We start from the raw sequence: 24,983 nt of genomic DNA, 5'->3' as shown, positions 1-24,983 counted from the left end.
TCTCCAAGAGCCAGAAGCGCCAAGGGTGATCTCCTAGGGAGGTATAAGCACTCTACCGAGTTGTGGGTTGGGTTGTCTGCAAAGGAGGAACAACGACGACAACACCAACCAACCCACAGTCTATAATACAGGCAAGAGGCACTGAACTACAGGCCAGTTTCCCTAACTTGTATACCATGCAAGGTGATGGAGAAGATTGTGAGGAAAAGGCTCGTAGAACATCTGGAGGGAAACAGCTTTGTAACACACCACCAGCATGGGTTCAGAGATGGTAAATCGTGCCTCATAGGCCTAATAGAATTCTATGACCAAGCAATACAAATTAGGCTGGAAAGAGAAGGGTGGGCAGACTGCATTTTCTTGGGCTCTCAGAAAACCTTTAACACAGTACCCCACAAAAAGCTGTTACAAAAGTTGGAGCAGCAGGCAGGAGTAAAAGGTAAGGTGCTCCAGTGGATAAGGGAGTATCTAAGCAATAGGAAACAGCGAGTAACGGTGAGGGGGGGAGGCATCAGAGTGGCGAGATGTCACCAGCAGAGTCCCACAGGGCTCTGTACTCGGACCCATCCTGTTTCTAGTAAATGTAAACGACCTTCCAAAGGGTATAGACTCAGTCCTCTCAATGTTTGCTGATGATGCCAAAATTATGAGAAGAATCAAAACAGATGAAGATAGACAGAGACTACAGGACGACTTGAACAAACTGGAGGAATGGTTGTTACGGACCCGAGTCCAGCGTCCGAGCACGGAGCAGTGACGACCACGCCATCTGTGGGTCAGCTCCCGAAACCCCCTCCAAATGGACGACGCCATCTAGTGAGGACGAGATATACCGGCCACAGGGGCTGGTTTCCCGTCCTAATCAGCTCGTGACATAGCCGCTGCTGACCTCTGGTGAGGTGACGCTTAGACAGCAACGCCATCTATGGAGTGGATAGGTGGGCGTTTGTGTCTAAGCCTGTAAGTGAGGTGCCCTAGGGTGTCCCTAGTACTGATGACGTGTCTGATTACAGAGTCGACCTGGGACTGCTGGACTGGACGATGGGCAGTCTACCCAAGGCAGCCATAGTATCTCCACGTATTTGCTGCAGAAGCTGTGAGTCACCCCCCGGATGAACACTGTTGTGTTAGCCTGCCTGTGACGTGGCAGAACCAGGAATTGTCGTACCCGGGGCTGACTGGTGGAGAAGACTAGCCACTGGGGTGTTGTGGCGAGGAGAGTGATCAGTGGAATCACACGAGGCTCCTGCCTAGGGCTCGCAACCCTAGTATCGGTCGTGGAGTGGCCTACGCAGCAGAGCTGATTGGAACCTGCCAGCTACAGGCTGGATTTGTGGTTGAAGACCTCCACGACGGTGCACCCAGTGGGACTGTGATTTGGCTGGCCTGTGGCCAGGGTAGACTCGCCTAGGGAATCGAAGGATTCATCGTGAGGCCACAAGAGAACCAGGGCTAAGCATCACTGAGCACCGTGAAACGTCCTGAGTCTTCGGAGGAAGACAAGTGATTGTAAATAAGTGTAGTCTTAGTAACCACGCGTGACTGTTTATATATTTATTTATTGGTGGTGGTGAATATATATTTAATTTAATGAATTTGTATCCCTTCCCCTTTAATTTACTTGCGTTATGGAACACACCCCTTGAAAGCCACTACTAACTTGGGGCTGGATACCCAAACTCTAATAACATCAGAGAAAGAACCCTGTTGCGACCCAATAGGGCCGTAACAATGGTCTAGAAAATGGCTGCTAAAGTTCAACTCAGGAAAGTGTAAAGTAATGAAATTAGGCGAAAGGAACAGAAGGCTGAACACACTGTACCATCTGGGAGGTGAAATCCTACAAGAGTCAAATAAAGAGAAAGATCTGGGGGGTCGATATCACACCTAACTTGTCCCCAGAGGCCCACATCAAAAGGATATCATCAGCGGCATATGCTAGACTGGCCAATATAAGAACTGTCTTTAGAAACTTGCGTAAGGAATCGTTCAGGACCCTGAATACCACTTATGTAAGACCAATCCTGGAGTATGCAGCTCCAGCCTGAAGTCCATACCTGGTTAAACACAAGACAAAGTTAGAGAAGATTCAGAGGTATGCCACCAGACTGTTCCCGGAACTGAGAGGAATGAATTACGAGGAAAGGCTAAGGGAGCTGAACCTCACAACCCTGGAAAACAGAAGAGTAAGGGGAGACATGACAACTACAAAATTCTCAGGAGAATTGACAGGGTGGACAAAGACAAACTCTTTAGCGCGGGTGGAACACGAACAAGAGGACACAGGTCGAAATTTAGTACCCAGATGAGCCATAGAGACGTTAGAAAGATTTTTTTCAGTGTCAGGGTAGTTAACAAATGGAATGCATTACGTAACGTTGTGGTGGAGGCAGACTACATACACAGTTTCAAATGTAGATATGATAGAGCCCAATAGGCTCAGGAATCTGTACAGCTGTTGATTGACAGTTCAGAGGCGGGACCAAAGAGCCAGAGCTCAACCTCAGTAAACACAACTAGGTGAGTACTCGCACTTCACACTAACCTCAGCACACTCACACCACACACTAATCTCAGCACACTCACACCACACACTAACCTCAGCACACACTCACTACACACTAACCTCGGAACACTCTCTCACACACTAACCTCAGCACACTCTCACCACACACTAACCTCAGCACACTCTCACCACACACTAACCTCAGCACACTCTCACCACACACTAACCTCAGCACACTCTCACCACACACTAACCTCAGCACACTCTCACCACACACTAACCTCAGCACACTCTCACCACACACTAACCTCAGCACACTCTCACCACACACTAACCTCAGCACACTCTCACCACACACTAACCTCAGCACACTCTCACCACACACTAACCTCAGCACACTCTCACCACACACTAACCTCAGCACACTCTCACCACACACTAACCTCAGCACACTCTCACCACACACTAACCTCAGCACACTCTCACCACACACTAACCTCAGCACACTCTCACCTCACACTAACCTCAGCACACTCTCACCTCACACTCTCACCACACACTAACCTCAGCACACTCTCACCTCACACTAACCTCAGCACACTCTCACCTCACACTCTCACCACACACTAACCTCAGCACACTCTCACCTCACACTAACCTCAGCACACTCTCACCTCACACTCTCACCACACACTAACCTCAGCACACTCTCACCACACACTCTCACCACACACTAACCTCAGCACACTCTCACCACACACTAACCTCAGCACACTCTCACCTCACACTAACCTCAGCACACTCTCACCACACACTAACCTCAGCACACTCTCACCACACACTCTCACCACACACTAACCTCAGCACACTCTCACCACACACTAACCTCAGCACACTCTCACCTCACACTAACCTCAGCACACTCTCACCACACACTAACCTCAGCACACTCTCACCACACACTAACCTCAGCACACTCTCACCACACACTAACCTCAGCACACTCTCACCACACACTCTCACCACACACTAACCTCAGCACACTCTCACCACACACTAACCTCAGCACACTCTCACCTCACACTAACCTCAGCACACTCTCACCTCACACTAGCCACACTGAAATAATTGGGAAAATGAGCAAGAATTAATATGGAGCGAATATGGCATTGGATTAGGCTGAACAAAATACTGTCCTTTACTCCTTTCAAAAATACAAATAGCCCAATACATCTAGGTAGCCCAATACATCTAGGTAGCCCAATACATCTAGGTAGCCCAATACATCTAGGTAGCCCAATACATCTAGGTAGCCCAATACATCTAGGTAGCCCAATACATCTAGGTAGCCCAATACATCTAGGTAGCCCAATACATCTAGGTAGCCCAATACATCTAGGTAGCCCAATACATCTAGGTAGCCCAATACATCTAGGTAGCCCAATACATCTAGGTAGCCCAATACATCTAGGTAGCCCAATACATCTAGGTAGCCCAATACATCTAGGTAGCCCAATACATCTAGGTAGCCCAATACATCTAGGTAGCCCAATACATCTAGGTAGCCCAATACATCTAGGTAGCCCAATACATCTATGTAGCCCAATACATCTTGGTAGCCCAATACATCTAGGTAGCCCAATTCATCTTGGTAGCCCAATACATCTTGGTAGCCCAATACATCTTGGTAGCCCAATGCATCTAGGTAGCCCACTACATCTAGGTAGCCCAATGCATTTAGGTAGCCCAATACCTCTTGCTAGCCCAATACATCTAGGTAGCCCACTACATCTAGGTAGCCCAATGCATCTAGGTAGCCCAATACCTCTTGGTAGCCCAATACATCTAGGTAGCCCACTACATCTAGGTAGCCCAATGCATCTAGGTAGCCCAATACATCTAGGTAGCCCAATACCTCTTGGTAGCCCAATACATCTAGGTAGCCCACTACATCTAGGTAGCCCAATGCATCTAGGTAGCCCAATACCTCTTGGTAGCCCAATACATCTAGGTAGCCCACTACATCTAGGTAGCCCAATGCATCTAGGTAGCCCAATACCTCTTGGTAGCCCAATACATCTAGGTAGCCCACTACATCTAGGTAGCCCAATGCATCTAGGTAGCCCAATACATCTAGGTAGCCCACTACATCTAGGTAGCCCAACACATCTAGGTAGCCCAATAAATCTAGGTAGCCCAATACATCTTGGAAGCCCACTACATCTAGGTAGCCCAACACATCTAGGTAGCAAAATAAATCTAGGTAGCCCAACACATCTAGGTAGCCCAATAAATCTAGGTAGCCCAACACATCTAGGTAGCCCAATAAATCTAGGTAGCCCAATAAATCTATGTAGCCCAATAAATCTAGGTAGCCCACTACATCTAGGTAGCCCAATGCATCTTGGTAGCCCAATACATCTAGGTAGCCCACTACATCTAGGTAGCCCAATACATCTTGGTGGCCCAATACATCTAGGTAGCCCAATAAATCTAGGTAACACGAAACAATGGGTATAAATTGGATAAGTTTAGATTTAGGAAAGACTTGGGTAAATACTGGTTCAGTAACAGGGTTGTAGATTTGTGGAACCAATTGCCGCGTAACGTGGTGGAGGTGGGGTCCCTCGATTGTTTCAAGCGCGGGTTGGACAAGTATATGAGTGGGATTGGGTGGTTATAGAATAGGAGCTGCCTCGTATGGGCCAATAGGCCTTCTGCAGTTACCTTTGTTCTTATGTTCTTATGTTCTTAGGTAGCCCACTACATCTAGGTAACCCAATGCATCTAGGTAGCCCAATACATCTAGGTAGCCCAATACATCTTGGTAGCCCACTACATCTAGGTAGCCCAATACATCTTGGTGGCCCAATACATCTAGGTAGCCCACTACATCTAGGTAGCCCAATGCATCTAGGTAGCCCAATACATCTAGGTAGCCCACTACATCTTGGTGGCCCAATACATCTAGGTAGCCCACTACATCTAGGTAGCCCAATGCATCTAGGTAGCCCAATACATCTAGGTAGCCCACTACATCTAGGTAGCCCAATACATCTTGGTGGCCCAATATATCTAGGTAGCCCAATATATCTAGGTAGCCCACTACATCTAGGAAGCCCACTACATCTAGGTAGCCCAATACATCTAGGTAGCCCACTACATCTAGGTAGCCCAATACATCTTGGTGGCCCAATACATCTAGGTAGCCCAATCCATCTTGGTAGCCCAATAAATCTAGGTAGCCCAATACATCTAGGTAGCCCAATAAATCTAGGTAGCCCAATAAATCTAGGTAGCCCACTACATCTTGGTAGCTCAATAAATCAAGGTAGCCCAATAAATCTACGTAGCCCAATAAATCTAGGTAGACCAATGCATCTAGGTAGCCCAATAAATCTAGGTAGCCCAATGCATCTAGGTAGCCCAATACATCTAAGTAGCCCAGTACATCTTGGTAGCCCAATGCATCTAGGTAGCCCAATACATCTAGGTAGCCCACTACATCTAGGTAGCCCAATACATCTAGGTAGCCCAATACATCTAGGTAGCCCACTACATCTAGGTAGCCCAATACATCTAGGTAGCCCAATACATCTAAGTAGCCCAATACATCTTGGTAGCCCAATACATCTAAGTAGCCCACTACATCTAGGTAGCCCAATGCATCTAGGTAGCCCAATACATCTAGGTAGCCCACTACATCTAGGTAGCCCACTACATCTAGGTAGCCCAATGCATCTAGGTAGCCCAATACATCTAGGTAGCCCAATACATCTATGTAGCCCAATGCATCTAGGTAGCCCACTACATCTAGGTAGCCCACTACATCTAGGTAACCCAATGCATCTAGGTAGCCCAATGCATCTATGTAGCCCAATACATCTATGTAGCCCAATGCATCTAGGTAGCCCACTACATCTAGGTAGCCCACTACATCTAGGTAACCCAATGCATCTAGGTAGCCCAATGCATCTATGTAGCCCAATACATCTAAGTAGCCCAATGCATCTGTGTAGCCCAATACATCTAAGTAGCCCAATACATCTAAGTAACCCAATACATCTAAGTAGCCCAATACATATAAGTAGACCAATACATCTATGCAGTCGAATACATCTAAGTAGCCCAATACATCTAAGCAGCCCAATACATTTAAGAAGCCCAATACATTTAAGAAGCCCAATACATCTAAGCAGCCCAATACATTAAGAAGCCCAATACATCTATGTAGCCGAATAAAGCTAAGTAGCCCAATAAAGTTAAGTAGCCAAATACATCTAAGTAGCCCATTACTATTAGGTATATACCTGTATGTGCGTTGAACAGATAACCCAATACATCTAAGTTGATCTAATCCACCTGAGCATCCACCACCAGACCGGGCCGCTATGGTCATTGATCTCTGTAAGTAATGAAACTCAAGGCTCTATGACTAGAGGCGAAAAAGCATCTAAAGGTTTCTCCCATACTTCTAACCAAAAGTACATATAGGTAAGTACTCTTGAATGACAAAGAAAAGAGAACTTTACTAGGCACTAAATACGGTATTTTAACACTAATAAGACTGGGAGGGCCACCTGGGCACCTCATCCGGGTGAGGTGAAACGTCATCCACTCCAACCGACGGCACGCATATAGTAGGTCAGCCCGTTCCTGAGAGCATCCCCCACGTCAAGAAACTGTCCTAATAGTGTGCCCTAACCTAACCCACCGGAGAACCATCGAACAGAAAACGGGACATCATGTCAATATCACGAGCCGCTACCATTTTCTAGTTCGACAATTTTTGGCCATCAGGTACAGTATACGTCAAAATGCGATGTTCTATTAGGAGGACGAGTTGCAGGCTTAAGTCACGTTGTACACTACTACCCCCCTCCCATCTCCCATACCCCACTCAACCCTTCCTCTCTCCCACCCTAACCCCCCTCCCATGCCCTCTCTGATACACTCCGTGGTCTCTCGCACATACACACACACCCACCCCCATATCACCCGCAACCAACACCCACACACACACCCGCCCCCATTCCACCCCCACCAAACACCAACACACCCCCTCCCCCATTCCACCCCCACCAAACACCAACACACACACCCTCCCCCATTCCACTCCCACCAAACACCCACACACACCCGCCCCCATTCCACTCCCACCAAACACCAACACACACCTGCCCCCATTCCACCCTCACCAAACACCCACACACACACCCGCCCCCATTCCACCCTCACCAAACACCCACACACACACCCGCCCCAATTCCACTCCCACCAAACACCAACACACACCCGCCCCCATTCCACCCTCACCAAACACCAACACACACCCGCCCCCATTCCACTCCCACACACGCCCGCCCAAAATCACTAACCAACGGTTGCACTCAGAATAATGTTTTGCCAACATTTCTTCAGTCTAATTGTCAGCTGTACATTTTTATTACTGGTCACCTGTTCATTACAGCCACAACTCTATTGTTTAAAAATCGCTTACGAATAAAAATTCAGTATGTCATTTAACCACAAGGAGCCAATTAACTGCGACATTATTTGAGAAAATATATAGGTATTACTCAGTAAGTCTTAGTAGTCTTGGATTCAAACTAATGGAATTCCCTAGAGTGGGTTAGAATAGGATGCTGTGTGTTTCATTCCCCTGTAACACTGTGAAGAAGCAATATAATGCTAAAATCATAATTGTTTTTTCATCTGCAATAGTTTTTCCTGAATTTAAAAAAGAATAAAGGTTACAATAGACAAATGACCAAGTTAAAATATGGACCAAATATTTGCCAAGATTAATTGCCTCCAGGCGGCGGTGTTTACACTGTGGGAAGTTGGGTGTGTGCCGTGAGCGACAACTGATCGCTAGACACACTGCTACACCCCGTCCAAGGACACATTGGTACACCCCGGCCCAGGATCACACTGGTACACCCCGGCCCAGGGACACACAGCCCACATATCCCGAGGCCAGAACATCGTCTCTGGATCACCTGGCTGGCTGATCCTGCACTCAGGATGATGGCTGGATTTAAGGTAGTTGTTGTGTGGTGGCTGACGATGGGTGGCCGGGTAGCCGCTGTATACATACCCAGAAGAGAGTTGCAGCTCTCTCAGAGACCTCAAGCTGCTAGTTATTTGGATACCACTGCCTTCCAGGCAGAAAACGTATGTGAAACAGGTATTTCTAACACTTGTTCATTATAAATGTTTCCATTGCACATGTGTATATATTGTTTGGTTGAATATAATTTCTTTAACATTCCGTGTCTGTGGGAACTCGAACCTGTGTTAGCTTTGGTGCTTGACTCAGGTTCAATTGCGCATTTGCTCGGTCAATTGAAGAAAACCATTAATGGAATTATGAGAAAATTATCATCATAGACAGATTGATCAAAATATAGAGGTAAAGATGCCGTATTAGAGTGATGTCGAGTTAAGAAGAGAATCAGAACATAATATAGAGAAAGATCACGTGCGAACATTACACATGACTGGGTGAATAGAAGCATCAGGTGCTCGTAGTAGTTACTTGTGGTGGTTGTCGCAGAGATTGCTGTACTCGTTCATAGCAGTTGTTTTGCTGTTTGAAGATGTCGTTGTAATTGTTTGTAGTCTTGCTAGGGGGGAATACGAACCTATTCTAGACTTAAGAATTGTCAAATTTCTGGACGATCTAGGTTCAGAGGACCATAAGTACGTGAGGAAACCTAACTAGCAGGATTTTAATTATTAATGTTTTAGTAGTTAATGTTTTAGTAAAAAAACATCCGTGTTTTAGTTATCATTATATATTTATAATGTGCGCTAAAGTGTTAAATAAGTTATATTTAATTTGTTATTGAATTATTTTTTTAGAGAATGGACTGTATAGTTTAAATTTTATCCTACTAGTATCCTACTTTACAAGCTTGGGGAGTGGGTTTATTTATATGTTCTACCAAATCAAAACTAATTGATTGATAAATTTGTTACTACTGGTTATTCTACGATTTCAAGAACTGTAAATAATATGGATATGGACAAGATTAGCAGTTTTGTAGAATGCATCCTGGTTAACAAGCAATAGACACGTCCAGGACACGTAAACTCGGTCACCGCGTTGACCATGTGGTTATTGGGTCATCGCGTGTAGTATGATAAACCAGTTAAGCTGCTGCTAATGTATCATGCCGTCACAAAAGACTTCCACCATCGTACAGTTTTGTAAAGTAAGACAGGAAATAAGTGTCTTATAGACAAAGTCAAGCAATAACGGGACTTTGCCCACTGTCCAACTCATCATTAAAAACAAAAGGGCCGAGGTCAATACCCGTGGCTTATTTGCCGAAGGGTCCCCCAAAAAATTGCCACACAGAAGGTGTCAGATGACTTAATATTAAACCTGTTAGACCGGTAAAATTAAATATATCAGGGTTTCCGACCAACACAGGACCTCAAGTCTATAAAATTGTCCAACCACTAGTATGTTTAGGCAGTTATGTCCGACCCGTACAGGCCATCGTAGTAAACAAAATCTCATCTGATTACTTGTACTCAGTATCCCATATTGGAATACTTGTAGGTGCAGACTGTGTTTTTCTAAACTTTCTGACTCCCTAAAGTAAAGATCTAACTACTAATAAATTAGCAACTTAGCTGTCGTCAGTAACAGAAGTCATATCCAGTGGTCACTAGGAAACTGCTGTTTTCTCCTGATAATTGTTGTAGTAGCTCGTGGTAACTGATAAAGGGGCTCGTGTTTTTTATGTAGTTACTCGTGGTAGTTGTTGTGGTGGATCGTGGTATTTGATGCAGTGGCTCGTGGTGCTTGTTGTATTGGCTCGGGGAAGTTGTTGTAATAGCTTGTAGAAATTGTAGTATTGGATCTTGGTAGATACTGTATTGGCTCGTGGTACTTGTTGTATTTGCTCGTGATAGTAGTTGTTGTGGCTCGTGGATTTTTTTTTACATGCAAGCATGCAAGCTAAATACAATAAATACAATAAAATAACAAAGAAAACAAAACAAACAAAATAAGAAGCCACCGACCAGGAGGACCGACAGCACAGGACAACAAGTAGCAAAAATGGAGAAACGCATGAGAAACACAGCATACATCAAGACAAAATATAAAACAATAACAAACAAGCAATCAATGCAAGCAAGAAAACAAAACATAGTACAATATAAAACAAATCAAACAGAATCACCGGCCGGAAGGACCGACCACAAAACACATCATAAGGTACAATATAAAACATAACACAAGAAAATACACAACAAGCCATAAATACAAACAAAAGTAAAACAAAGGAAAAATAAAAAATAAAAAGAAAAAGAAAATACAACACAACATGGTAATGCATGAATAGAACACACAGGGGAAAGTAACAACACAAAAGCAAATACATGAATAAGAACACACACTCCAAAACACCGGCCCCTCAACAAACAAACGGAGAGGCACGGGCACAAAATACAGTAGGGCAAACAAAACGCCAGAGGGGCACACAACACTACAATTAGCAAAGAAACAGGAAATCAGCGAACATACTTGCCCGGGAACAAGACCCGTGGGAACCGCACATTGAACGCCTCCCAACGCAACCACCCCCAAGGGTCTCGTACATCCACCGGGGATGCCATTTCATCTGGAACCCTAGCAACAAACACCCACAAACAGGAGACCCAGATGGTACCACTTCTGAGGCGAGTAACCGTCACGATCCCTGACATCATGGGAACCCCCCACTATGAAATTCCCCCGGCTCGTCAGACAACAGTAACTCAGCAATCGCTGTCCGGTGAACCGGCGGCATCACAGACGCCGGCAACACGTCCCCCAGGTCCCCAATGCACATCTCACAGGAGGGATCCGGACATAAGGCACCACCACAGGGGCACCAGCGGCCACGGGCACACCACCAGATGACTGCAGGGAACCAGGGCGGCGCGCATCCTTCCGTAATGTCACAACCAGGCCACGCCCAGCACCAGCAACCACACCATCCCTGGGGGCAGAAGCCACCACTCCCCACTGCGGAGAGTTCCCTGGCAGAGAAGGAACAGAAGGCACTCTCAAGACATGGGGCCCGGCACCAGCTAGCACATGGACCTCCACAACCACTAACCGCGGAGACAGCAAAGCATCCGGATCCACACCATCAACTCCCAAAGACCCACAGTCACTGAAGTCCCCAACATCAGCCCAGGCAGAAGACGAACGCCGGGAACATTTGGGCTCCGGCCGGAGATCGTCAGAGCTGGAATCAGACCCAGAAACACGGGTACCACTAGCTGGACGAACCGACACTTGACACAGAACGGCAGCAGCCTCTATCATAGGGGGAACCAGGCCATACACAGCAGGAGGCTCCACAACCACCCCAGCACTCAGCACATTAGCGACCCGATGCGAGGACACAGGGCCAGGCGCAGCAGCCGCAGACGAGGGAGAAGACGGCGACGCCTCACAGTGAGCACCAGGAAGGCCCAAGGGAGCAGCATGGACATCGACAGGAGCAGGTAGACCAACTGACGGCACTGCAATTCCCGGAGGAGGGTCTGCAACAACCGGAGGAGCATTGGGCGACGCAGGGGGAGCTGCATCAGCTAACCGGACGCTCACCCCCTCATCCCTGGAGTCCTCCTCCAGAGGGAGCGGCGGGAAATCCTCCTCACGGAATAAATTGACGGGAGCAACCGGAAAAACGTGCGGGGTTGCTGGGCATAATACACCCGCACGTAGTACCCTCAAATTCGGACAGAGGATGGAATGTCCAACCTCAGGCGCATCCCTACGGTACGAATGTTGGTCTTCACACCCGCGTATTTTCCAGAAGACAGCGAGTGCATCCGCACACTGACGATGGTGCCAAACCTCTGGAAGAATCGCCGGAGGAGGGTTTCAGGAAACTCCATGGGGGCCCCATGGACACTCACATACGTCACTGTACCCCTTCGATCCGAAATGGCCACAGACCCGTTGCCATCCTGCAGCTGTAATGTACGCCCCTCGTACCGGCGGAGAAAGTCCAGGTACGCCGCCTCACCAACAAACTTGATGACCACACGTCGAGCAGTAACCAGCTCATCTCCGTAGACGTCCATAACCGGAACATGGAGCATGTCACTCATGACCAACTCCACCAGAAGGTATCCAGCACGGCCAGTAAACGCCAAACCCACGGAGTTTACCCGCACAACAGGGGAAAGATGGCCGCCCATTGCAAAAGCGCCACGTTCACACCACCAGGAACAGCAAGGAGGGTAGAAACACCCACACCCCCTGCCAACGAAAACGGCAAACACCCCAAAACTACCAGAGAGGCCAGGCGACACGTCCTCACCTCACAGCAGCTAGAGCGCCACCCTGGCTCGTGGAAGTTGTTGTGTTTGCTCGTTTTATTTTTTGTTTTAGTTCGTGGTAGTTGTTGTAGCATCAAGTGGATATTGTTGTATTGGTTCGTAGTAGTTGTGGTAGCGAAACTTGGTAGTTGTTGTTGCGGCTCGTAATAGTTGTTGTAGCAGCTCGTAATAGTTGTTGTATTGGTTCAAGGTAGTTGCTTTATTGGCTAGTGATATTTTGTATTGTGGATCGTAGTAGGTGTTGTTGTATCACGTGGAAGTTGTTGTATTTGCTCGTGTTAGTTTTTGTATTGGCTTGTGATAGTTGTTATTGTTGTGGCTCTAGGTAGTTGCAGTATTGACTTATTTTAATTTATTTAGTGACTCGATGTAGTTGTCATGGTAGCTCGTGATAGATACTGAAGTGGGTAGATGACATTGTTGTGGTGGCTCGAGGTTGGTATAGTGTCTCCTCGTAGTTGTAGTGGCTCGTGGTAGTTATTGGATTGGCTCGTGGTAGTTATTGGAGTGGCTCGTGGTAGTTATTGGAGTGGCTATTGATGGCTGTTTTAGTGGCTCGTGGTAGTTGTGGTGAATCATGGAAGTTGTTGATGAGGCTCGTGGTAGTTTTTGTGGTTGATCATAGTAGTTATTGCAGTGGCTAGTGATAGTTGTTGCAGTAGCTAATGGTAGTTGTTGTCGTAGTTCGTGGTAGTTGTTGTTATGGTTCGTGGAATTTGTTGTAGAGGCTCGTGGTATTTGTTATATGTACTCATGATAGTTGTTGTTGTGGCTCGTGGTAACTGATGTAGTTGCTTGTTTTTTATGTAGTTACTAGTGGTAGTTGTTGTGGTTGATCGTGGTAGTTGATGCATTGGCTCCTCATGCTTGTTTTATTGGTAAGTTGTAGTTGTTTTAATAGCTTGTAGAAGTTGTAGTATTGGCTCTTGGTAGGTGTTGTTTTGGCTCGTGGAAGTTGTTGTATTGGGTTGTAGAATTTGTTGTATTAGCTGATTGTAGCTATTGTAGTGGCTCGTGTTCGTTGTTGTAGTTGCTCGTGTTATTGTAGTGGATCGTGTTATTTGTTGTAGTAGTTCGTGTTAGTTGTTGTAGTAGCTCGTGTTAGCTGTTGTAGTGGGTCGTGTTAGTTGTTGTATTTGCTCGTGTTAGTTTTTGTTTTGGTTCCTGGTAGTTGATCTATTGGCTCGTGGTAGTTATTGAATTCGCACGATGTAGATGGTGTAATGGCTCGTTGTAGTTGTAGTGGCTTGTGTTTGTTGCAGTGGCTCGTGGAAATTTATGTAGTGGGTCGTAGTAATTGTAGTAGGTTTTTGTAATTCCTGTAGTGGCTCGTGGATGGTAGTTGAAGTGGCTCGAGGATGGTAGTTGAAGTGGCTCATGATAATTGTTGTATTGGCTCAGTGGTAGTTTTTGTGGTAGATCGTGGAAATTGTTATACTGGCTTGTGGTAATTGACGTAATTGTGGATCGTGGTAATTAACGTAGTGTCTCATGGTAATTATTGTAGTGGCTCGTGGAAGTTGTTATACTGGCTTTTGGTAGTTGAGTGGCTCGTGGAAGTTGTTGTAGTAGACCGTAGTAATTGTTGTAGTAGTTCATGGTAGTTGGTGAAGTGGCTTGAGGTAGTTGTTGTAGAGTCTCGTGTTAGTTGTTGTAGGGCTTCTTGATAGTTAATATAGTAGCGCGTTGTAATTGATGTAGTGGCTCGTGGTAGTTGTTGCAGTAACTCGTGGTAGTTGTTGTAGTGGCTTGTATAAGTTGTTGTATTAACTCATATTAGATGTTGTATCTGCTGATATTAGATGTTGTATTGGCTCGTGACACTTGTTGTTGCTCGTTGAAGTTGTTGTATTGGCTTGTAGAAGTTGTTTTATTGGCTCTTTGTAGGTGATTTAGCGGCTCGTTGTTGTATTGGTTGGAAGTTATTTGTTGTACCGGCTCGTGGGACGTGTTGTTTTGGCTCGTATTTGTTGTAGTATTGGCCCGTGGAAGTTGTTGTATAGGCTTGTAGAAGTTGTTGTATTGGCTTGGAGAAATTGTTGTATTTCCTCATTGTAGATGTTTTATTGACTTGTAAAAGTTGTTGTATTTGTCCATTGCAGATGTTTTATTGGTTTGTGTTAGATGTTGTATTTGCTTGTGGAATTCGTTGTATTGGTTTGTAGACGTTATTGTATTTGCTCATTGTAGATGTTGTAGTTGCTCGTTTTTGTTGTAGTCGTGGCTCCTGTTAGCATTTAATGTGGCTCATTTTATTTGTGATATTTGCTAGTCTCACTTTTTGTAATGGTTCGTGGTAATTGTTGTAGTGACTCCTGATAGTTGTTACAGTGGCTCGAGGTAGTTGTGATGGATCGTGATTATTGTTGTAGCAGCTCGTGGCAGTTGTTGTGGTTGATCCTTGTAATGTGTCTCATGGTAGTTATTGTAGTGGCTCGTGGAATTTTTTGTAGTAGTTCGTGGTAATTGTTGTAGTTCGTGGTAGTTTTTGAAGTGGCTCGAGGTAGTTCTTGTTGTAGAATCTCCTGGTATTTGTTGCAGGGGCTCGTGATAGATGTTATAGTGGCGTGTTGTAATTTATTTAGTGTTTCATGGTTTTTGATGTAGTGGCTCGTGGTAGTTGTTGTAGATGCTCGTAATAGTTGTTATAATGGCTCTTGGTAGTTGTGGTGGCTCGTGAATGTTGTTGTAGTAGCTCGTGGTAATTGTTGTAGTAGTCATGGTAGTTGTTGAAGTGGCTCGTGGTAGCTGTTGTAGAGGCTCGTGATTATTGTAGGGCCTCGTGATATTAGTGTAATAGATCATGGTAGTATTTGTAGTGGTTTTTATTGTGGATCGTGGTAGTTGTTGTAGTAGCTCGTGGTAGTTTTTGTAGTGGCTGGAGGTAGTTGTTTGTTGTGGCTCATGGTAGTTGTAGTAGTTGCTCGTGGTAGCTGTTGTAGTAGCTCGTGTTTTTTTGGTATCGGCTCATGGTAGTTTTTATTGTAGAACGTGGCAATTGATGTATTGGCTCGAGGTAGTTGTTGTGGTAGGTCGGAGTAGTTGTTGTAGTGGCTCGTGATAGATTTTGTAGTTGCTAGTGGTAGTTGTTGGTTCTTGTGGTAGTTGTTGTGGCTTGTGGTTTTTGTAGTAGCTTGTGGAAATTGACGTAGTGGCTCATGGTAATTTCTGTAGTGTATCGTGGTAGTAGGTGTAGTAACTTGTGGTAGTTGTGGTAGTGGCTCGTGATAGTTGTTGTAGCGGCTCGTGGTATTTGTGGTGGTGGATCGTGGTAGTTGTTTTAGTGATTCTTTGTAGTTGTTGTAGAGGTTCGTGGAAGTTGTTATATGGGGCTCGTGATAATTTATGTAGTGGATCATGGTGATTGTTATGGTGGATCGTGGTAGTTGTTGCAGTAGCTCGTGGTAGATGTTGTAGTGGGTCGTGGTTGTTGTTGTAGTGGTTCATAGTAGAAGTTGGAGTGGGTCGTGGTAGTTGTATTGGCTCGTGGTAGATGTTGTAGTGGCTTATGGTAGATGTTGTAGTGGCTCGTGGTAGTTGTTGTAGTGGCTCGTGATAGATGTCGTAGTGGCTCGTGGTAGTTGTTGTTGTGGCTCATGGTAGATGTTGTAGTGGCTTATGGTAGATGTTGTAGTGGCTTATGGTAGACGTTGTAGTGGCTCATGGTAGCTGTTGTATTGGCTCGTGATAGTTGTTGTTGTTGTGGCTCGAGGAAGTTGTTGTATTGGCTCATTGTTCATTTTGAAGTTGATCGTGTTATTTGTTGTAATGACTCGTGTTAATTTAGTGACGTGTGGTTCTTGTCATAATGGCTCATGTTAGTTATATAAACTGCTATATCAACTCGTAAAATTCGTCGTACTCAGTCCCTGTCAGCTTGCCTCCCAAAAGAGTACCGACGATGCAATTTTTAGTCTGCTTGATATAATCTACTCAGCCCTTGACTAAAATGAGTTTCTGATTTGACTCTTCATTGACCTGAGAATGGCCTTTAATACTATACAAAATAACTACCTATTACTTAAACGCCACCATTATGGAATCCAAGGTCTTGGTGATACACCAAGGCTACATATTGATAGACATACAAGGCTACATATTGATAGACATACAAGGCTACATATTGATGGACATTCAAGGCTACATATTGATGGACATTCAAGGCTACATATTGATAGACATACAAGGCTACATATTGATAGCCATACAAGGCTACAATATGTAGCCTACAAGATAGGCTACATATTACAATATGTAGCCATCAATGACCTCTCCCACCCTACCATTAACCGTAGGAGTGACACAGGGTAGCATCTTACGACCTCTCCTATTTCTTATATACATCAATGATCTGCCTAATGTTTCTAACATTCTTAAACCTATATTATTTGCTGATGATACTATCCTCATTTACTCACACCTCATCCCACACATATTAAATAATATTGTAAATAATGAATTAAAAAAGTCCACTTATGGATGTCAACCAACAAACTCACACTGGACATAGAGAAGACCTACTATATCTTATTTAAACAAATGCAACTCAGCTCAGCTTCAGATAGACTATATTAACATCAGCAATAAAAATAATGGAAAGTTCCTTGGCCTATACTCAGATAAGAGACTCAACTTCAGCACCCACATACAACACTTAACCCAGAAAGTCTCAAAAACAGTCGGGATACTCTCTAAAATCAGATATTATGTACCTAACTCTGCTCTCCTCTCACTATATTATGCACTAATCTATCCCTATCTTGCTTATGGTATCTGTGCATGGGGTTCAACCACTGCAAACTACCTCAAGTCCATCATCACCAAGCAAAAATCTTCTATCAGAACAATAACAAACTCTGTTTCCAGACAACACTCAGCCCTCCTGTTTAAATCTCTAAACACGCAAAACATAAACTCACTCCACACATTCTCTTGTGCTATTTACATTTACAAAACTCAGTTCTTAAGTGCAAACCATGCTCTGAAACTCTGCCTGGACAGATGTAATAGGATCCTTAATCACCACACCAGAAATAATTATCTCTTTGATATCCCCAGAGTCAAACTTAATCTGTGTAAACACTCTATACAAATAAAGGATAACGAATTGAAAAGCTGTCCAACTTTTGATTTATTTAAAAAACAAAAAGCAAAAATTACCTAATTTCGTCTGCATAGTTTTCGACCATTTAAACTCGCACTGCATCGCACCCTTCTACTTCCTCAGTCACTAGCCACCCACCCTTCTACCTCCACAGTCAGTAACCACCCACCCTTCTACCTCCACAGTCAGTAACCACCCACTCTTATCCCTCCACAGTCAGTAACCACCCACCCTTCTACCTCCACAGTCAGTAACCACCCACCCTTCTACCTCCACAGTCAGTAACCACCCGCCCTTCTACCTCCACAGTCAGTAACCACCCACCCTTCTACCTCCACAGTCAGTAACCACCCACCCTTCTACTTCCACAGTCACTAACCACCCACCCTTCTACCTCCACAGTCACTAACCACCCACCCTTCTCCCTCCACAGTCACTAACCACCCACCCTTCACCCTCCACAGTCACTAACCACCCACCTTCCTTCCTCCAAAGTCAGTAACCACCCACCCCTCTACCTCCACAGTCAGTAACCACCCACTCTTATCCCTCCACAGTCACTAACCACCCACCCTTCTACCTCCACAGTTAGTAACCACCCACCCTTCTCTCTCCACAGTCACTAACCACCAAACAACCTCCCTCCACAGTCAGTAACCACCCACCCTTCTCCTTCCACAGTCACTAACCACCCACCTTTCTCCCTCCACAGTCATTAACCACCCACCTTCCATCCTCCAAAGTCAGTAACAACCCACCTTTCTTCCTCCACAGTCAATAACCACCCACCCTTCTAACTCCACAGTCAGTAACCACCCACCCTTCTCCCTCCAAAGTCAGTAACCATCCACCCTTCTCCCTCCACAGTCAGTAACCACCCACCCTTCTCACTCCACAGTCAGTAACCACCCACCCTTCTCCCTCCACAGTCAGTAACCACCCACCCTTCTCCCTCCACAGACAGTAACCATTCAACCCTTCTCCCTCCACAGTCAGTAACCACCCACCCTTCTCCCTCCACAGTCAGTAACCATTCACCCTTCTCTCTCCGCAGTCAGTAACCACCCACCCATTTCCCTGCACAGTCAGTAACCACCCACCCATCTCCCTGCACAGTCAGTAACCACCCACCCTTCTCCCTCCACAGTCAGTAACCACCCACCCTTCTCCCTCCACAGTCAATAACCACCCACCCTTCTCCCTCCATAGTCAGTAACCACCCATCCTTCTCCTACCACAGTCAGTAACCACCCACCCTTCACCCTCCACAGTCAGTAACCAACCACCCTTCTCCATCCACAGTCACTAACCACCCATTCTTCTCCCTCCACAGTCAGTAACCACCCACCCTTCTTCCTACACAGTCAGTAACCAACCACCCTTCTTCTTGCACAGTCAGTAACCACCCACCCTTCACCCTCCACAGTCACTAACCACCCACCCTTCTACCTCCACAGTCAGTAACCACCCACCCTTCTCCCTCCACAGTCAATAACCACCCACAATTCTCCCTCCACAGTCAGTAACCACCCACCCTTCTACCTCCACAGTCACTAACCACCCACCCTTCTCCCTCCACAGTCACTAACCACCCACCCTTCACCCTCCACAGTCACTAACCACCCACCTTCCTTCCTCCAAAGTCAGTAACCACCCACCCCTCTACCTCCACAGTCAGTAACCACCCACTCTTATCCCTCCACAGTCACTAACCACCCACCCTTCTACCTCCACAGATAGTAACCACCCACCCTTCTACCTTCAAAGTCAGTAACCACCAAACAACCTCCCTCCACAGTCAGTAACCACCCACCCTTCTCCTTCCACAGTCACTAACCACCCACCTTTCTCCCTCCACAGTCATTAACCACCCACCTTCCATCCTCCAAAGTCAGTAACCACCCACCCTTCTCCCTCCACAGTCAGTAACCACCCACTCTTCTCCCTCCAAAGTCAGTAACCACCCACCTTCCTTCCTCCACAGTCAATAACCACCCACCCTTCTCCCTCCACAGTCAGTAACCACCCACCCTTCTCCCTCCAAAGTCAGTAACCATCCACCCTTCTCCCTCCACAGTCAGTAACCACCCACCCTTCTCACTCCACAGTCAGTAACCACCCACCCTTCTCCCTCCACAGTCAGTAACCACCCACCCTTCTCCCTCCACAGACAGTAACCATTCACCCTTCTCCCTCCACAGTCAGTAACAACCCACCCTTCTCCCTCCACAGTCAGTAACCATTCACCCTTCTCTCTCCGCAGTCAGTAACCACCCACCCATCTCCCTGCACAGTAACCATTCACCCTTCTCTCTCCGCAGTCAGTAACCACCCACCCATCTCCCTGCACAGTCAGTAACCACCCACCCATCTCCCTGCACAGTCAGTAACCACCCACCCTTCTCCCTCCACATTCAGTAACCACCCACCCTTCTCCCTCCACAGTCAGTAACCAACCACCCTTCTCCATCCACAGTCACTAACCACCCATTCTTCTCCCTCCACAGTCAGTAACCACCCACCCTTCTTCCTACACAGTTAGTAACCAACCACCCTTCTTCTTGCACAGTCAGTAACCACCCACCCTTCACCCTCCACAGTCACTAACCACCCACCCTTCTACCTCCACAGCCAGTAACCACCCACCCTTCTCCCTCCACAGTCAATAACCACCCACAATTCTCCCTCCACAGTCAGTAACCACCCACCCTTCTCCCTCCACAGTCAATAACCACCCACAATTCTCCTTCCACAGTCAGTAACCACCCACCCTTCACCCTCCACATGCACTAACCACCCACCCTTCTTCCTGCACAGTCAGTAACCACCCACCCATCTCCCTCCACAGTCAGTAACCACCCACCCTTCTTCCTCCACAGTCAGTAACCACCACCCATCTACCTCCACAATCAGTAACCACCTACCTGTCGACCTCAACAGTTAGTAACCATCCACCATTCTACTTCAGGCCTCAGTAACCATCCACTCTTCTCCCTCCACAGTCAGTAACCACCCATCCTTCTCCCAACACAGTCAGTAACCACCCATCCTTCTACCTCCACAGTCAGTAACCACCCACCCTTCTCCCTCCGCAGTCAGTAACCACTCACCCTTCTCCCTCCACAGTCACTAACCACCCATCCTTGTCCCTCCACAGTCAGTAACTACCCACCCTTCTCCTTCCACAGTCAGTAACCACCCACTCTTCTCCATCCACAGTCAGTAACAACCCACCCTTCTCCCTCCACAGTCACTAACCACCCACCCATCTCCCTCCACAGTCAGTAACCACCCACCCTTCTCCTTCCACAGTCAGTAACCAACCACCCTTCTCCTTCCACAGTCAGTAACCACCCACCCTTCTCCCTCCACAGTCAGTAACCACCCACCCTTCTCCCTCCACAGTCACTAACCACCCACCCATCTCCCTCCACAGTCAGTAACCACCAACCCATCTCCCTCCACAGTCACTAACCACCCATCCTTGTCCCTCCACAGTCAGTAACTACCCACCCTTCTTCCACAACAGTCAGTAACCAACCAGCCTTCTACCTCCACAATCATTATCCACCGCCCCTTCCCCCTCCACGGTCATTAACCACCCACCTTCCTTCCTCCACAGCCAGTAATCACCCACCCTTCTACGTCCACAGTCAGTAACCACCCACCCACCCTTGTTCCTCCACAGTCAGTAACCACCCACCCTTCTCCCTCCACAGTCATTAACCAACCACCCTCTTCCTCCACAGTCAGTAACCACCCATTCTTCTACCTCCAGTTAGCAACCATCCACCCGTCTACCTCCACATTCACTAACCACCCACCCTTCTCCCTCCACAGTCACTATCCACCCACCCTTCTTCCTCCACAGACAGTAACCACCCACCTTTCTCCCTCCAGTCAGTAACCACCCACCCTTCTTCCTCCACAATCACTAACCACCATACAGCCTCCCTCCACAGTCAGTAACCACCCACCCTTCTCCCTCCACAGTCACCAACCACCCACCCTTCTCCCTCCACAGTCACTAATGACGCACCCTTCTCCCTGCACAGTCAGTAACCACCCACCCCTCTACCTCCACAGTCACTAAACACCCACCCTTCTCCCTCCACAGTCACTAACCACCCACCCTTCTCCCTCCACAGTCACTAATGACGCACCCTTCTCCCTGCACAGTCAGTAACCACCCACCCCTCTCCCTCCACAGTCACTAACCACCCACCCTTCTTCCTACACAGTCACTAACCACCCACCCTTCTCCCTCCACAGTCAGTAACCACCCACCCTTTTTCCCTTCACAGTCAGTAACCACCCACCCTTCTCCCTCCTAGTCACTAACCACCATCCCTTCTTCCTCCACATCCACTAACCACCCACCCTTCTCCCTCCACAGTCATTAACCACCCACCCTCTTCCTAAACAGTCAGTAACCACCCACCCTTTTTCCCTCCGCAGTCAGTAACCACCCACCCTTCTACTTCCACAGTCAGTAACCACCCACCCTTCTACCTCCACAGTCAGTAACCAACCACTCTTTTCCTCCACAGTCAATAACCACCCACCTTCCTTCCTCCATAGTCAGTAATCATCCACCCTTCTCCCTCTACAGTCATTAACCACCCACCCTTCTCCCTCCACAGTCAGTAACCACCCACCCTTCTCCTTCCACAGTCAGTAACCACCCACCCTTCTCCTTCCACAGTCAGTAACCACCCACCCTTCTCCCTCCACAGTCAGTAACCACCCACCCTTCTCCCTCCACAGTCACTAACCACCCACCCATCTCCCTGCACAGTCAGTAACCACCAACCCATCTCCCTCCACAGTCAGAAACCACCCACCCATCTCCCTCCACAGTCAGTAACCACGAACCCATCTCCCTCCACAGTCAGTAACCACCCACCCATCTCCCTTTACAGTCAGTAACCACCCACCCATCTCTTTGCACAGTCAGTAACCACATCCCCATATCCCTCCACAGTCAGTAACCACCCACCCATCTCCCTCCACCGTCAGTAACCACCCACCCTTCTCCCTCCATATTCAGTAACCACCCGCAATTCTCCCTCCACAGTCAGTAACCACCTACCCTTCTCTCTCCACAGTCAGTAACCACCCACCCTTCTCCCTGCACAGTCAGTAACCACCCACCCATCTTTTTGCACAGTCAGTAACCACCCACCCTTCTCCCTCCACAGTCAGTAACCACCCACCCTTCTCCCTCCACAGTCAGTAACCACCGACCCTTCTCCCCCCACAGTCAGTAACCACCCAGCTTCTACCTCCAGAGTCAGTAACCACCCACCCATCTCTTTGCACAGTCAGTAACCACCCACCCTTCTCCCTCCAAAGTCAGTAACCACCCACCCTTCTCCCTCTACAGTCAGTAACCACCGACCCTTCTCCCTCCACCGTCACTAACCAGCCACCCTTCTCCCTCCACAGTCACTAACCACCCACCCTTCTCCCTCCACAGTCACTAATGACGCACGCTTCTCCCTGCACAGTCAGTAACCACCCACCCCTCTCCCTCCACAGTCACTAACCACCCACCCTTCTTCCTACACAGTCACTAACTACCCACCCTTCTCCCTCCACAGTCAGTAACCACCCACCCTTTTTCCCTCCACAGTCAGTGTCGGAAAATCCGACACCACATAATATATCATACAGATAATAGCTGTATTGTATAAACAAGTTACCCATAGAAAACGTAACTTGTAGTGGAATTACCGTCTAAAGAAAACGGGATATCATCACCACACACTATTATAATTCACCACCTATTATGGTGGGAATTATTCTTAAATACATTAGTCTTTGGACTTTACCATCATAAAAACATCTTATATAAATTAACTTAATTATCAATATTAAAGTAGAGTAAATGTGACCCTTCTATCACTTTCTGACATTTGGAGAATGTAAGCCAGGCGTCAGTGAGGGAGGAGGGGCAGCCATTGTTGTTGAGACTAGACCAGAGGCTCACAGGAGCAAATACGGCTCCTGTTAAATTTACTTGGACGTAGTGTTATGGAAACCAAAGGTGTACCATTTTTCAACACGCTGTCTACATATCAAGTTAAGTGTTCTTTCCGAAACCCATTATCTATCATTAGTGGCCATTAATGTCATTATATTGGGTGGACCGGTTAGATCACGAAATCGCCTCAAACTAAAGGTAATTAAGCCAGGTCTTTATTGTTCCATGTATAGTGTTTTCTCTGATATAGCTTGTCATATATAGAACCTGGCTTCACAGCTAGCGCCCTTTTGACAGGTCAAGACGAGGAAGCAAGATTTTGTGCACCAGTTACTGGGTGATGGAAGCTACCTCAAAGAGGATAATTTGGTGTCTACACCCTAGTTATACCTGGTGGACTAACCTGCTGTACTATAAGATAAGGAACCTCTTCAATGTTTAATAGTATGTAGTCTATTACTGTAGTTTGATTGGCTGCATATATATAATTTAATAAACCCCCCTAATGTGTAGAGGATCGATTTGTGAGATTAAGAGATTATTGCAGAAATACAGTCCACTTATCATTATACAAATTGCTATCGAAGTATATAAATTAACGTAAATATAAATTCATATAAATTAAATAAATATAAATCTCACAGGTCGGTTCCCACATTATTTGGTCATCTTCGAACCGGATGACGGATTATTTGATCCTTTGAACCCACATTTGGTCATCTTAGTACCGGATGAACCAGTTAACCAGTGGATTCATTAAATATACTAGTGCAGTGTGATTTAAACAAAGGCCAGCCAGTCAAAGACAGCGCCTCGTTGGAGCTCACGAGCCCCGCTCAGTTCAGATCAGCCTTAGTCAGCGGTTTCATGCACACCCACAGAAATTTGGTGGTGTGTTATTTCGTGAAATGACAGCGCTAATATTGAAGCCAGCCAAATTAGTGGCTGTGTCCTCGCAAGATTGTTCACGGATTTCGTGGTGTTAAATTTCGCGAGAGATTATCCACGAATTTTGTGGACATTATTTA

At 46.7% G+C, this 24,983-nt stretch overlaps 1 protein-coding gene across 1 annotated transcript in view; it reads left to right on the top strand.

Annotated features, from left to right (window-relative positions):
* Positions 1–8,405: 8,405 nt before the first annotated feature.
* LOC138366935 (C-type lectin lectoxin-Phi1-like) overlaps positions 8,406–24,983 on the top strand; it is a 242,991-nt gene continuing 226,413 nt past the window's right edge. The window contains exon 1 of the mRNA XM_069328208.1: positions 8,406–8,696. Within this exon, the coding sequence (XP_069184309.1) occupies positions 8,534–8,696 (163 nt within the window). The 5' untranslated portion in view covers positions 8,406–8,533. The remainder of the gene's footprint in view (positions 8,697–24,983) is intronic.

The sequence above is a fragment of the Procambarus clarkii genome, chromosome 21 (genome assembly GCF_040958095.1).
Source record: "Procambarus clarkii isolate CNS0578487 chromosome 21, FALCON_Pclarkii_2.0, whole genome shotgun sequence".
Classification (NCBI taxonomy): Eukaryota; Metazoa; Arthropoda; class Malacostraca; order Decapoda; family Cambaridae; genus Procambarus; species Procambarus clarkii.
The sequence above is the reverse complement of the archived record's forward strand: the minus strand, read 5'-3'. Positions and strand labels throughout refer to the sequence as shown.